At 35.1% G+C, this 15,600-nt stretch overlaps 1 protein-coding gene across 3 annotated transcripts in view; it reads right to left on the reverse strand.

Moving 5' to 3' along the window:
* The window catches only part of STPG2 (sperm tail PG-rich repeat containing 2), a 624,720-nt gene that overhangs the window by 278,966 nt on the left and 330,154 nt on the right, over positions 1 to 15,600 (reverse strand). For all 3 annotated transcript variants that reach the window (XM_068542062.1, XM_068542060.1, XM_068542061.1), the window contains one exon: positions 10,024 to 10,139. In XM_068542062.1, the coding sequence (XP_068398163.1) occupies positions 10,024 to 10,139 (116 nt within the window). The remainder of the gene's footprint in view (positions 1 to 10,023; positions 10,140 to 15,600) is intronic.

Below are 15,600 nucleotides of genomic sequence, written 5' to 3' on the forward strand. Positions count from 1 at the left end.
AATAGACAACAATACAAATATAGTAGGGGACTTCAATACTGTACTTTAAAAAAATGGATAGAAAATCAATGAAGAAACAATGGACTTAAAATACAACTTAGACAAGTGAACTTAACAGACGTACAAAGAACATTCCATCTATCAGCAGTAGAACATGTTCTTCTCAAGGGAACACTGAACAGTCTACAGGAGAAATCATGTCAGGTCACAAAACAAACCTTCGCAAATATAAGAAGACTGAAATCATACAAAATATCCTTTCTGACCACAATGGTATGAAACTAGAAATCAATAATGGGGTAAAACTGGAAAATTCACAAATATGTGGAAACTGAACAACATATTCCTAAATAACCAATGGGTCAAAAAAGAAATCAAAAGGGAAGTCAAAAAATATCTTGAGGGAATTCCCTGGCAGTCCAGTGGTTAGGACTCCATGCTTCCACTGCACGGGGCATGGGTTCAATCCCTGGTCACGGAACTAAGATCCTGCAAGTAGTGCAGTATGGAAAAAAAAATCTTGAAACAAAACAAAACAAAACAAAAAAATGGAAACACAACATACCAAAACTTATGGGATGTACTGAAAGTAGTTTATAGGGACAAATGCCAACATTAAGAGATAAAGAAAAGTCATAAATAAACTAAATTTACATCTTATAGAACTAGAAAAAGAAGAACAAACTAAGTCCAAAGTTAGTAAAAGGAAGGAGGTAACAAATTTCGGAGCAGAAATGAAATAGAGACCAAGAAAACAATAGAAATGATTAATAAAACAAAGAGCTGGTGTTCTGAGAAGATAAAGAAAATTGACCACCTTTAGTTAGACAAAGGAAAAAAGAGAGAAGACTCAAATAAATGAGATCATAAATGAAAGAGGAGATAATACAACTCACACTATAGGAATTCAAAGGACCATAAGAGACTACTATGAACAACTGTACACCTCCAAACTGGATAATCTAGAAAAAATAAATAATTTCTAGAAACATACAACCTACCAAGACTGAATCATAAGAAAATAAAAAATCTGCATAAAACTTAATGACTGAGATTGAAGCAGTAATTAAAAGCCTTCCAATACACAAAAGAATAGGACCAGATGGTTTCAGTGGTGAATTCTACCAAACACTTAAAGAATTAACACCAATCCTTCTCAAACTCTTCCAAATAATTGAAGAAGACAGAATACTCCCAAACTCATTTTATGAGGCCAGCCTTACCCTGGCAACAAAGCTAGAGAAGAAGGCTACAAAAAGAAAAAGCTACAGGCTAATATCCCTGATGAACATACAAGCAAAATGTCTCAACATAATACTAGCAAACCAAATTCAGCAGCACCTTAAAAGGGTCATATACCATGAGCAAATGGGATTTATCCCTTAGACGCAAGTATGGTTCAACATAAACAAATCAATAAATGTGATGTACCACATTAACACAATAAAAAATAAAAATCATATGATATCTCAATGCAGAAAAAGTATCTGACAAAATTCCACATTCTTTCATTGAAAAAACTCTCAACAAATTGGGTATAGAATGAATGTACCTTGACATAATAAAGATGACAAACTGACATCTAAAATCATATTCAAAAGTGAAAAGTTGAAAGCTTTTCTGCTAAGATCAGGAAAAAGACAATGATGACCACTCTAACCTCTCCTATTTAACATAGCACTGGAAGTCCTAGCCAGAACAATTGGACAAAAAAAGAAATAACAGTCATCCAAATTGTAAAGGAAAAAGTAAAACTATTTCTGTTTGCAAAAACTTACAGAAAATTCCAAAGATGCCACAAAAAACTGTTAGAAATAATAAATGAATTCAGTAAAGTTGCAGAATAAAAACATGAACATATAAAAGTCAATTATCTTTCTATAAACTGACAAAAAACTATCTAAAAAACAAATAAAGGAAACAATCCCATTTATAAGAGCATAAGAACTAATAAAATACTTAGGAATAAATGTAACAAGGAGATAAAATAACTGTACACTGAAAATTATGACATCAATGAAAGAAATTGAAGAAGACACAAATAAATGTTAAGATATCCCATGTTCGTGGATTGAAAGAATCAGTAATATTAAAATAACCACTCTACTTAAGTCATCTGTTGAATCAATACAATCTCTACCAAAATTTCAATGGCATTTTCACAGAAACAGAAAAAAAGATCCAAAAATCTGTATGGATCCATATAAGACCCTGAGTGGCCAAGGTACTCTTGAGGAAGAACAACAGAGCTAGAGACATCACACTTCTTGTGATTTCAAACTACATCACACAGCTATAGTAATAAAAAACTAGCATAAAAACAGGCACATAACAAATGGAAAAAACTGAGAACCCAGAAATGACCTGTTTCATATATGGTCAAATAATCTTTGACAAGGATACCAGGAATACACAAGGGGGAAAGGATATTATCTTCAATAAATGATGGTTGGAAAACTGCATACACACTTGAAAAACAATGAAACTAGAACTCCTATCTTACACCATTCACAAAAATTAACTCAACAATGGATTAAAGACTTAAATAGAACACCGGAAACCATAAAACTCCTAGAAGGAACATAGGGAAAAGCTTCCCAGCATTGGTCTTGACAAAGATTTTTTGGATATGACATCAAAAGTATAAGCAAAAATAAACAAGTGGGACTATATCAAACTAAAAAGCTTCTGCATAGATGCAAAAATCCTCAACAAAATACCAGCAAACCAAGTCCAACAATCCATTAAAAGGATCATACATCATGGTCAAGTGGGATTTTCCCAGGGATGCAAGGATTCTTCAATATCCACAAATCAATCAGTATGATATACCACATTAACAAATTAGAGAATAAAAACTATATGATCATCTCAATATTTGCAGAAAAATATTTTGACAAAATTCAACACCCATTTTTGAAAAAAACTCTCCAGAAAGTGGACATAGAGGGAAGATACCTCAGCATAATAAAAGCCATATATGACAAACCCACAGTTAATATCATACTCAACAGTGAAAAGTTGAAAACATTTCCTCTAAGATCAGGAACAGGACAAGAATGTCCACTCTCGCCAATTTTATTCAATACCGTTTTGGAAGTCCTAGTCATGGCAGAGAAGGAAAAGAAATAAAAGGAATCAAAATTGGAAAGGAAGTAAAACTGTCACTGTTTGCAGATGACATGATACTATACATAGAAAATCCTAAAGATGCTGTTAGAAAACTACTGGAGCTCATTAATGAATTTGTTAAAGTTGCGGGATACAAAATTAATACACAGAAATATTGTGCATTTCTATACACCAATAATGAAAGATCAGAAAGAGAAATTAAGGAAACAATCCCATTTACCATCACATCAGAAAGAATAAAATACCTAGCAATAAACCTACGCAAGGAGGCAAAAGACCTGTATTCCAAAAACTAAGACACTTATATAAGAAATAAAAGATGAGAGAAACATCCCCTACGATTATTTTGTTACTATCGATTTCCCCTTTTATGGCTGTTAGCATTTGCCTTATGTATTGAGGTGCTCCTGTATTCGGTGCATAAATATTTACAATTGTTATACCTTCTTCTTGGATTGATCTCTTGATCATTATGTAGTGTTCTTCTTTGTCTCTGGTAATATTTATTTGAAAGTCTATTTTGTGTGATATGAGAATTGCTACTCCAGCTTTCTTTTGACTTCCACTTGCATGGAATATCTTTTTCCACCCCCTCACTTTCAGTCTGTATGTGTCCCTAGGTCTGAAGTGGGTCTCTTGTAGACAGCATATATACAGGTCTTGTTTTTGTATCCATTCAGCCAGTCTATGTCTTTTGCTTGGAGCATTTAATCCATTTACATTTAAGGTAGTTATCGATATGTTATGTTCCTATTACCATTTTCTTAATTGTTTTGGATTTGTTATTGTAGGTCTTTTCCTTCTCTTGTGTTTCCTGCCTAGAGAAGTTCCTTTAGCATTTGTTGTAAAGCGGTTTGGTGGTGCTGAATTCTCTTAAATTTGCTTGTCTGTAAAGGTTTTAATTTCTCCATCAAATCTGAATGAGATCCTTGCTGCGTAGAGTAATCTTGGTAGTAGGTTTTTCCCTTTCATCACTTTAAATATGTCCTGCCACTCCCTTCTGGCTTGCAGAGTTTCTACTGAAAGATCAGCTGTTAACCTTGTCAGGATTCCCTTGTATGTTATTTGCTCCTTTCCCTTGCTGCTTTTAATATTTTTTCTTTGTATTTAATTTTTGATAGTTTGATTAATATGTGTTTGGCGTGTTTCTCCTTGGATTTATGGCATATGGGACTCTGCACTTCCTGGACTTGATTGACTATTTCCTTTCCCATATCAGGGAAGTTTTCAACTATAATCTCTTCAAATATTTTTTCAGTCCCTTTCTTTTTCTCTTTTTCTTATGTGACCCATATAATTTGAATGTTGGTGCTTTAAATGTTGTCCCAGAGGTCTCTGACACTGTCCTCTATTCTTTTCATTCTTTTTTCTTTATTCTGTTCTGTGCCAGTTATTTCCACTATTTTATCTTTCAGGACACTTACCCGTTCTTCTGCCTCAGTTACTCTGCTACTGATTCCTTCTAGAGAATTTTCAATTAACAAAATAATAGTAGGGGACTTTAACACCCCACTTTCACCTATGGACAGATCAAAGAAAATGAAAATAAATAAGGAAACACAAGCTTTAAATGATACATTAAACAAGATGGACTTAATAGACATTTATAGGACTTTCCATCCAAAAACAACAGAATACACTTTCTTCTCAAGTGCTTATGGAAAGTTCTCCAGGATAGATCACATCTTGGGTCACAAATCAGTCCTTGGTAAATTTAAGAAAACTGAAATCATATCAAGTATCTTTTCTGACCAAAACGCTATGAGAATAGATAATAATTACAGGAAAGAAATCTGTAAAAAAAACAAACACATGGAGGCTAAACAATGCATTACTAAATAGCCAAGAGATCACTGAAGAAATCAAAGAGGAAATAAAAAAATACCTAGAAACAAATGCCGATGAAATCACGACAGCTCAAAACCTATGGGACGCAGCAAAAGCAGTTCTAAGAGGGAAGATTATAGCAATACAATCCGACCTCAAGAAACAAGAAAAATCTCAAATAAACCACCTAACCTTACACTTAAAGCAATTAGAGAAAGAAGAACAAAAAAACCCCAAAGTTATCAGAAGGAAAGAAATCATAAAGATCAGATTAGAAATCAATGAAAAAGAAATGAAGGAAAAAATAGCAAAGATCAATAAAACTAAAATCTGGTTCTTTGAGAAGATAAACAAAATGATAAACCATTATCCAGATTCATCAAGGAAAAAAAAGAAAGAAAACTCAAATCAACAGAATTAGAAATGAAAAAGGACAAGTAACAACTGACACTGCAGAAATACAAAGGATCATTAGAGATTACTACAAGCAACTCTATGCCAATAAAATGGACAACCTGGAAGAAATGGACAAATTCTTAGAAAAGCACAACCTTCCAAGACTGAACCAGGAAGAAATAGAAAATATAAACAGACCAATCACAAGCACTGAAATTGAGACTGTGATTAAAAATCTTCCAACAAACAAAAGCCCAGGACCAGCTGGCTTCACAGGCGAATTCTATCAAACATTTAGAGAAGAGCTAACACCTATCCTTCTCAAACTCTTCCAAAATATAGCAGAGGGAGGAACACTCCCAAACTCATTCTATAAGGCCAAAATCACCCTGATACCAAAACCAGACAAAGATGTTACAAAAAGAAACTATAGGCCAAAATCACTGATGAAAATGGATGCAAAAATCCTCAACAAAATACTAGCAAACATAATCCAACAGCACATTAAAAGGATTATACACCATGATCAAGTGGGGTTTATCCCAGGAATGCAAGGATTCTTCAATATACGCAAATCAATCAATGTGATACACCATATTAACAAATTGAAGGAGAAAAACCATATGATCACCTCAATAGATGCAGAGAAAGCTTTCGACAAAATTCAACACCCATTTATGATAAAAGCCCTGCAGAAAGTAGGCCTAGAGGGAACTTTCCTCAACATAATAAAGGCCATATATGACAAACCCACAGCCAACATTGTCCTCAATGGTGAAAAACTGAAACCATTTCCACTAAGATCAGGAACAAGACAAGGTTGCCCACTCTCACCACTATTATTCAACATAGTTTTGGAAGTGTTAGCCACAGCAATCAGAGAAGAAAAAGAAATAAAAGGAATCCAAATTGGAAAGAAGAAGTAAAGCTGTCACTGTTTGCACATGACATGATACTATACATATAGAATCCTAAAGATGCTACCAGAGAACTCCTAGAGCTAATCAATGAATTTAGTAAAGTAGCAGGATACAAAATTAATGCACAGAAATCTCTTGCATTTCTATACACTAATAACGAAAAATCTGAAAGTGAAATTAAGGAAACACTCCCATTTACCATTGCAAGAAAAAGAATAAAATAACTAGGATTAAACTACTTAAGAAGACGAAAGACCTGTATGCAGAAAAATATAAGACACTGGTGAAAGAAATTAAAGATGATACAAACAAATGGAGAGATATACTGTATTCTTGGATTGGAAGAATGAACATCGTGAAAATGACTATACAACCCAAAGCAATCTACAGATTCAATGCAATCCCTATCAAACTACCAATGGCATTTTTAACAGAACTAGAACAAAAATTTTCACAATCTGTATGGAAACACAGAAGACCCCGAATAGCCAAAGCAATCTTGAGAAAGAAAAACAGAGCTGGAGGAATCAGGTTCCCTGACTTCAGACTATACTACAAAGCTACAGTAATCAAGACTGTATGGTACTGGCAGAAAAACAGAAATATAGATCAATTGAACAGGATAGAAATCCCAGAGATAAATCCACACACATATGGTCACCTTATCTTTGACAAAGAAGGCAAGAATATACAATGGAGAAAAGACAGCCTCTTCAGTAAGTGGTGCTGGGAATACTGGACAACTAGAACACTCCCTAACACCATACACAAAAATAAACTCCAAATGGATTAGAGACCTAAATGTAAGGCCAGGCACTATAAAACTCTTAGTGGAAAACATAGTCTGAACACTCTATGACATAAATCACAGCAAGACCCTTTTAGACCCACCAACTGGAGAAATGGAAATAAAAACAAAAATGAATAAATTGGACCTAATGAAACTTAAACACTTGTGCACAGCAAAGGAACCCATAAATAAGACGGAAAGACAACCCTCAGAATGGGAGAAAATATTTGCAAATAAATCAACTGACAAAGGATTAATCTCCAAAATATACAAGCAGCTCATGCAGCTCAATATCAAAAAAACAAACAACCCAAATCAAAAATGGGCAGAAGACCTAAATAGACATTTCTCCAAAGAAGATATACAGATTGATAACAAACACATGAAAGGATGCTCAACATCACTAATCATTACAGAAATGCAAATCAAAACTAACGAGGTATCACCTCACACTGGTCAGAATGGCCATCATCAAAAAATCTACAAACAATAAATGCTGGAGAGGGTGTAGAGAAAATTGAACCCTCTTGCACTGTCAGTGGGAATGTCAATTGATACAGCCACTATGGAGAACAGTATGGAGGTTCCTTAAAAAACTAAAAATAGAACTACCATACAACCCAGCAATCCCACTACTGGGCATATATCCTGAGAAAACCGTAATTTAAAAGAGTCATGTACCACACTCTTCATTGCAGCTGTATGTACAATAGCCAGGACATGGAAGCAACCTAAGTGTCCATTGATAGATGAATGGATAAAGAAGATGTGGCACATATATACAATGGAATATTACTCAGCCATAAAAATAAACGGAATTGAATTATTTGTAGTGAAGTGGATGGATCTAGAGACTGTCAGAGAGAGTGAAGTAAGTCAGAAAGAGAAAAATAAATACCGTATGCTAACACATATATATGGAATCTAAAAAAAAAAAAAAAAACGGTTCTTAAGAACCTAGGGGCAGGACAGGAATAAAGACACAGACGTAGAGAATGGACTTGAGGTGGGAGGGGGAAGTGTAAGCTGGGATGAAGTGAGAGAATGGTATGGACTGATATATACTACCAAATGTAAAATAGATAGCTAGTGGGAAGCAGCCACATAGCACAGGGAGATCAGCTCGGTGCTTTGTGTCCACCTAGAGGCGTGGGATCGGGAGGGTGGTAGGGTGAAAGAAGAGGGAGGAGATATGGGGATATATGTATATGTATAGCTGATTCACTTTGTTATAAAGCGGAAACAAACACACCACTGTAAAGCAATTATCCTCCATTAAAGATGTTAAAAAAAGAAAGACACAACTTTTCCTTTCAAGAAGAAAAATTATGAAAGAAAATTATTTGTTCAAAAAATGTTTTTAATTATTAACAGAAACAAGTGGTGTTGGAAAGACAAAAAATTACAGATAGTCCTCAACAGAAAATTAACCTTCTACTGCAGTATTATATCTAATATATAATATATGAATATATTAGTTTGACATTTTAGGCATTACCTTAATTAAACCTCATTATTAAATCCATAAATGTTTTTTTCTGACATGGAAAATAATATTCCACAATAAATGACTAAGGAAATATAAATATAAATCATAAAATCGTAGTGAAAGAAAAAGCAGTAACATCTTTAAATACTAGGAATACTAGTGGGTACATCTTCTATGACAAATGTAGCACAAAATGAATAAGTATAACATCATATTTACTGGCATTTATCATTTGCGGACACCATTAAAACCAGTTTTAAAAAGGAGTGGGGAAGCAATCAGTTAAAGATTTTCTATGATTTAATATGATCAAATGAACATCTATAATATCTAACTTATTAAGACTAATAGTTTACTGATCAATACTTGCTTAAAGACCTTTCCTCATTGTACCCAACAATCAAGAGTAAATATGTCATAAACTTTGCCAAATCTCTATCAGTTCCCAATTTGCAAGACTTGCCTTACATTACACAGCCAAGGCCCTAAAACACTGTATATATATATATATATATATATATATATATATATATATATATATATATATATATATATATATAATGTATCCTCCCTTGACTTTCACCTTCTGAACTACTACTAAGACTCTGTCTAGCAGATTTTCCTTTTGTGAGGTAAGTCTTATAAAATTAGATTTGCTTATCAGTAGAAAGTAATAGTGATATTTTGGGGGAATCAACAGCCAACAAGTAAAATAACAAGTCTTTCATTATTCATTTGATTTTCTTTCTCTTCCTTTTCTGATATTATATTATAAATGTACTTTTGACAGGATGCTGAAAAATTCTTTGGATTACGACACTTTGAATAAGTAGAAAAACATACATTCAATAAAAATAAATTTGTCATTAACTAACCCAAATAAGAACATTCATTATGGTTTGCACTCTTAAATTAATTGCTATAAGCCAACAGGAAAACCTTTTCACACCAAATGGGGAATAAAAGCCTAGAGTGAACACAATTTCTAAAACGCTGCAGTTTATTTAAACCTCCTCCTTACAATCAGAAGACCCACAGCATAATGAGACATTTATTTATTACGAATCTAAACCACCTGCATTTATTAAAAGAAAATAAAAGATCAATACCTGGTTTTACTGGATCCACAGGGCTTTCTTCTTCTGAGCACTCTAATAAATTCTTGATTTCAATAAACATTTGGAAATTTCTTTTTCAATTTGTGTATGTAAACAAGTAAATATTTAGAGTTGCAGGGATATAGAAATTATATATATTTGTGCTGTAGAGGCTATTTATAGATAAATTGTTAAATAATTCTTTCAGAAATGTCAGAATTTATCTTTAAAAAAGCCTTTCTTAGCCAAAAGATTTTGGTTAGTAATAAGAATAGAACATATGGAAAGGACTTTAATGAAGACATTTCCAGTACCTTCTGGAAATTTTTCCATTCTTGTGTTATTATTAAAAGAGAAATATCATTGACAAACCTCATATGTCGCTGGACCAGGAGTAATCTCTTCGGAATCTTTAAAACGATTTGATGCTTTAACAAATAAGGGTATGGAGCAAGATTTCTTTAAAACAGGATTGTATGTTGCAGGCCCTAAGAGGAAACAAATGTAAAAATAATAAAGCATGTTTTAAATTATTGATTTTGGTCACATGGATATTATTCTTAGATTTGTTATCTTAACATTTAAATTTAGCATCACTCTTGAACCCATCCTTTTGAATGCTTAAAGTCATTCAGTTCAGGGATTTGAAATATGATAAGCATAAAATACAAGCATACTTCATTTTATTGCACTTCACTTTATTACACTTTTCAGATACTGTGTTTTTTACAAATTCAAGGTTTGTAGCAACCCTGCTTCTAGCAAGCCTATCAGCACCATTTTTCTAATAGCATTTGTTCACGTAACTCTCACAATATTTCTAACTTTTTCATTATTAAAATTATATGTGTTATGGTAATACATAATCAGGGATCTTTGATATTACTATTGTAATTGTTTTGGGGTAGCACAAACCGTGCCCATGTAAGATAGCAAACTTAATTCATAAGTGTTGTGTGTGTTCTGCTTGCTTCCCCATCTCTCTCTCTCTCCTTGGGTCTCTCTATTCCCTGAGACACAACAATATTGAAATTAGGCCATGGGGCACTAGAAATCAAATGCTAGAAATGACTAAACTTAGTGAGGAAGACATGCCAAAACCTGAGACAGGTCAAAAGCTAGGCCTCTTGCACTAAATATTAGTCAGCTAAGTTGTAAATGCAAAGGAAAAGTCCTTGAAGGAAATTAAAAGTGCTCTTCCAGTGAACACATGAATAATAAGAAAGCAAAAGAGCCTTAATTCTGATATGGAGAAAGTTTTAGTGGTCTGGGTAGAGATCAAACCCGGCACAACATTCCCTTAAGCCAAAGGCTAATCCAGAGCAAGGCCTTAACTCTCTTCAATTTTGTGAAGGCTGAGAGAGGTAAGGAAGCTACAGATGAAAAGTCTGAAGCTAGCAGATGTTGGTTTAAGTAAAGATGCCATCTCCATAACATAAAAGTGCAAGGTGAAGCAGCAAGTGCTGATATAGAAGCTGCAGCAAGTTATCCAGAAGATCTAGCTATGATAATTAATGAAGGTGGCTACACTAAACAACAGAGTTTCACTGTAGACAAAACAGCCCTCTTTTGGAAGAGGATGCCATCGAGGACTTTCATATTGGGATGGCCAAAAGTTTCATTCGGTTTTTTTTTCCGTAAGATGGCTCTAGTAGCACTTAGTTGTCTTTAACTTCATTCAAAACAATTTTGTTAGATTGTATGTGACAGCTGTCATTATCAGCGTGCATTTAAAAAAGGCTTATCAAAATTGGTGAATTTTTCTGTAGCAATTTTAGTATTGAAGATGGAAGGAAAAAAGCAACATTTTTGGCATATTATGCTTTATTATTTCAAGAAAGGTAAAAAAGCAACTGAAACGCAAAAAAAAGATTTGTGCAGTGTATGGAAAAGGTGCTGTGACTGACTGAACGTGTCAAAAGTGGTTTCTGGGGCTTCCCTGGTGGCGCAGTGGTTGAGAGTCCGCCTGCCAATGCGGGGGACACGGGTTCGAGCCCCGGTCTGGGAGGACCCCACGTGCCGCGGAGCGACTGGGCCCGTGAGCCACAATTGCTGAGCCTGCGCACCTGGAGCCCGTGCTCCGCGGCGGGAGAGGCCGCGATGGTGGGAGGCCCGCGCACCGCGATGAAGAGTGGCCCCCGCTTGCCGCGGCTGGAGAGAGCCCTCGCACAGAAACGAAGACCCAACACAGCCATAAATAAATAAATAAATAAATAAATAAATAAATAAATAAGTATTAAAAAAAAAAAAAAGTGGTTTGTGAAGCTTTGTGCTGGAGATTTCTCACTGGATGATGCTCCACAGTCGGGTAGACCAGTTGAAGTTGACAGCGATCAAATCGAGACCTTAATTGAGAACAATCAATGTTATACCACATGGAAGACAGCCAACAAACTCAAAATATCCAAATCAAGCGTTGAAAACCATTTGCACCAGCTTGGTTACATTAATCACTTATGATGTTTGGGTTCCACGTAAGTTAAGTGACAAAAACCTTCTTGACCATATTTCCGCATGCGATTCTCTACTTCAACGTAATGAAAATGTTCCGTTCTTAAAACAAATTGTGACGGGCGATGAAAAGTGGATACTGTACAATAATGTGGAACAGAAGAGATCGTGGGGCAAACAAAATGAACCACCACCAACGACACCAAAGGCCGGTCTTCATCTAAAGAAGGTGATATTGTGTATATGGTGGGATTGGAAGGGAGTCCTCTATTATGAGCTCCTTCGGGAAAACTAAATGATTCATTCCAACAAGTGCTGCTCCCAGTTAGACCAACGGAAAGCAGCACTCGACAAAAAGCGTCCAGAATTAGTCAACAGAAAACGCATAATCTTCCATCAGGATAACACAAGATCACATGTTTCTTTGATGACCAGGCAAAAACTGTTACAGCTTGGCTGGGAAGTCCTGATTCATCCGCCGTATTCACCAGACATTTCACCTTTGGATTTCCACTTATTTCGGTCTTTACAAACTTCTCTTAATGGAAAAAATTTCAATTCCCTGGAAGACTGTAAAAGGCACCTGGAACAGTTCTTTGCTCAAAAAGATAAAATTTTGGGGAAGATGGAATTATGAAGTTGCCTGAAAAATGGCAGAAGGTAGGAAGGTAGTGGAACAAAAGGGCAGATATGTTGGTCAGTAAAGTTCTTGGTGAAAATGAAAAATGTGTCTTTTATTTTTACTTAAAAACTGAAGGCACTTTTTGCCCAACTCAATAGCTAGAGAGGAGAAGTCAATGCCTGGCTTCAAAGCTTCAAGGACAGGCTGACTCTCTTTGTAGGGGCTAATTAGCTGGTGACTTTAAGTTGACCCCAATACTCATTTACCATTCCAAAAATCCTAGGGCCTTTAAGAATTATGCTATATCTATTCTGCCTGTGTTCTATAAACAGAATAACAAAGCCTGGATGATGGCTCATCTGTCAACAACATGGTTTGCTGAATATTTTAAGCCCACTGCTGAGAACTTACTGTTCAGAAAAAAAGATTCCTTTCAAAATATTACTGCACATTGACAATGTACCTAGTCACCCAAGAGCTCTGATGGAGATGTGTGATGAGATTAATGATGTTTTTATGGCTGCTAACACAACATCCATTCTTCAGCCCATGGATCACGGAGTCAGTCTGACTTTCAAGTCTTATTATTTAATAAATATATTTTGGGAGTTTTCTGGCAGTCCAGTTGTTAGGACTTTATGCTTCCACTGCAGAGGGGCCCAAGTTTGACCCCTGGTCTCCTGGTTAGGGAACTAAGATCCTGCAAGACACGTGGTGCAGTCAAAATACAAATATATACTTCAAAAGGATCTAGCTGCCATAGAGAGTGATTCCTCTGACAGATGTGGGGAAGCTCAATTAAAAACCTTCTGGAAAGTGTTCATCATTCTAGATGCCATTAAGAATATTTGTAATTCATGGGAAGAGGTGAAAATATCAACCTTAACAGGAGTTTGGAAGAAGTTGAATGACTGAGGGATTCAAGACTCAGTGAAGGAAGAAACCGCAGATGTGGAAATATTAAGAGGACTAAAATTAGAAATGGAGTCTGAAGATGACTGAATTGTTGCAGTCTCATGGTAAACCTTTAATGGATGAGGAGTCGCTTCTTATGGTTGAGCAAAGAAAGTGGTTTCTTGAGATGGAATCTACTCCTGGTGAAGATGTTATGAAGACTGTTGAAATTTTGATAACAAAGGATTTAGAATATTACATAAAGTTAGTTGATAAAGCAGCAGCAGGGTTTGAAAGGAATGACTCCAATTTTGAAAGAAGTTCTACGGTGGGTAAAATGCTACCAAACAGCATGCATGCTATAGAAGAACCATTCATGAAAGGAAGAGTCAATTGATGCAACAAATTTCATTGTCGTCTTATTTGAAGAAATTGCCATGGCCACGTAGCTCTTCAGCAACCACCACCCTGATCAGTCAGCAGGCAACATCAAGGTAAGACACTATACCAACTACCAACAAAAAGAGTCTGACTTGCTGAAGGCTCAAAAGATGTTTAGCATCTTTTAACAATAAAGTATTTTTAAATTAAGGTATGTGCATTTTTTAGACATAACGTTATTGCACATTTAATAGACTACAGTACAGTGTAAACATAACTTTTACATGCACTGGGAAACCAAAAAATTTCTGTGACTCCTGTTATTGGGATATTTGCTTTATTGCAGTGGTCTGGAATCAAACCTGCAATATCTCCAAGATACGCCTGCACGGACCTCTGTGTATGTAATAATTAAATGCAAATCAGAAGTAATTTCCAAAAAAAGAAAACAGTACTCCCTCAAAATTATCTACATAGTGAAAAAAGATACCTAACTCTTTTATTCCTACATATTCATTCACATGTACAGTGAAGAGGTGATGACTGAACTGCACTGGGGATACGAATAAGGTTTAAAGAAGCAGAAAGGTGGTTTAACGGCATTCTGGGCACTAAACATGACAGAAGACAAGGCACAAATTTACATGGAAAAAGTTTTATGTAGCAAACAGATTGGTTAAATGGAACAGGGCCTAAATCCTAAATAAAGATTTTGTACTAGAGACCATAGGTTTCAAATTGTATCCTAAAATGTACCAGAAATGCTAAAGAACTGCCCAGGGGACAATGTGTAGGTAAAGCCCAAATACAAGAGGCCTTAAATATTTTCAGCCAAAACAACTACAGATTTACTGTTTTATTTGTTTGGGTCCCATACAAGATTTTATTTAACTGAAGTTGTTTAGTCATTTTTTTAAAAAAGGGCTTTTGAAAACCACTTCCATAGTCTAGCTCTTGAAGGTTTTTGACTAAAGGAGATTCGTGAAGAAAGATAGTTTAAGAAATAAATTCTGGCAGTAGTGTACAGGATGAAATGACTGGAAGATGGTCTGTTTCAGGGTCACTAACAAGGAGTACACTAACATTGATAATGGAAAGGAAGAACAACTCAGAATATTTTCTAAGAAATGCAATAAACATTTAGTATGTACAGTGACTAGAAGAAGATAAAAATGAAAAGTGGCTATGAAAAAGGTAATACTATGATGGAAATAAAGAAATACAGAAAGAAGGAGGAGAGGAATATCTTGTGCTTGATTTTGAATCAATTATGTTTGAAAAGATGCAGGATGTCCAAATAGAAGTGTCTAGAGGAAAATCATAGATATATAACTGAAGCTCATGAGGAAGCTTGCCTGGAGAAAAAGAATGGAGTTATTCATGTAGAGGCAATAGTTGAGGTTTCTCTAAGTGAAAGATCACAGGGAGAGAAAACCTAAATAACTAAGGACTGGACCTTGGGGGACTGCACATAGAGAGGGAGGAGAAGAGTCAAAGAAGGAAACAGTCTAGTTAATAAATTTAGCTACTACAACATTATAGACAGTAAATAGGGAGAGGTTATTTTTTTCTCCATTTGCATGTTAACCAATACTTATTTT

The sequence above is a fragment of the Eschrichtius robustus genome, chromosome 4 (assembly GCF_028021215.1).
Source record: "Eschrichtius robustus isolate mEscRob2 chromosome 4, mEscRob2.pri, whole genome shotgun sequence".
Classification (NCBI taxonomy): Eukaryota; Metazoa; Chordata; class Mammalia; order Artiodactyla; family Eschrichtiidae; genus Eschrichtius; species Eschrichtius robustus.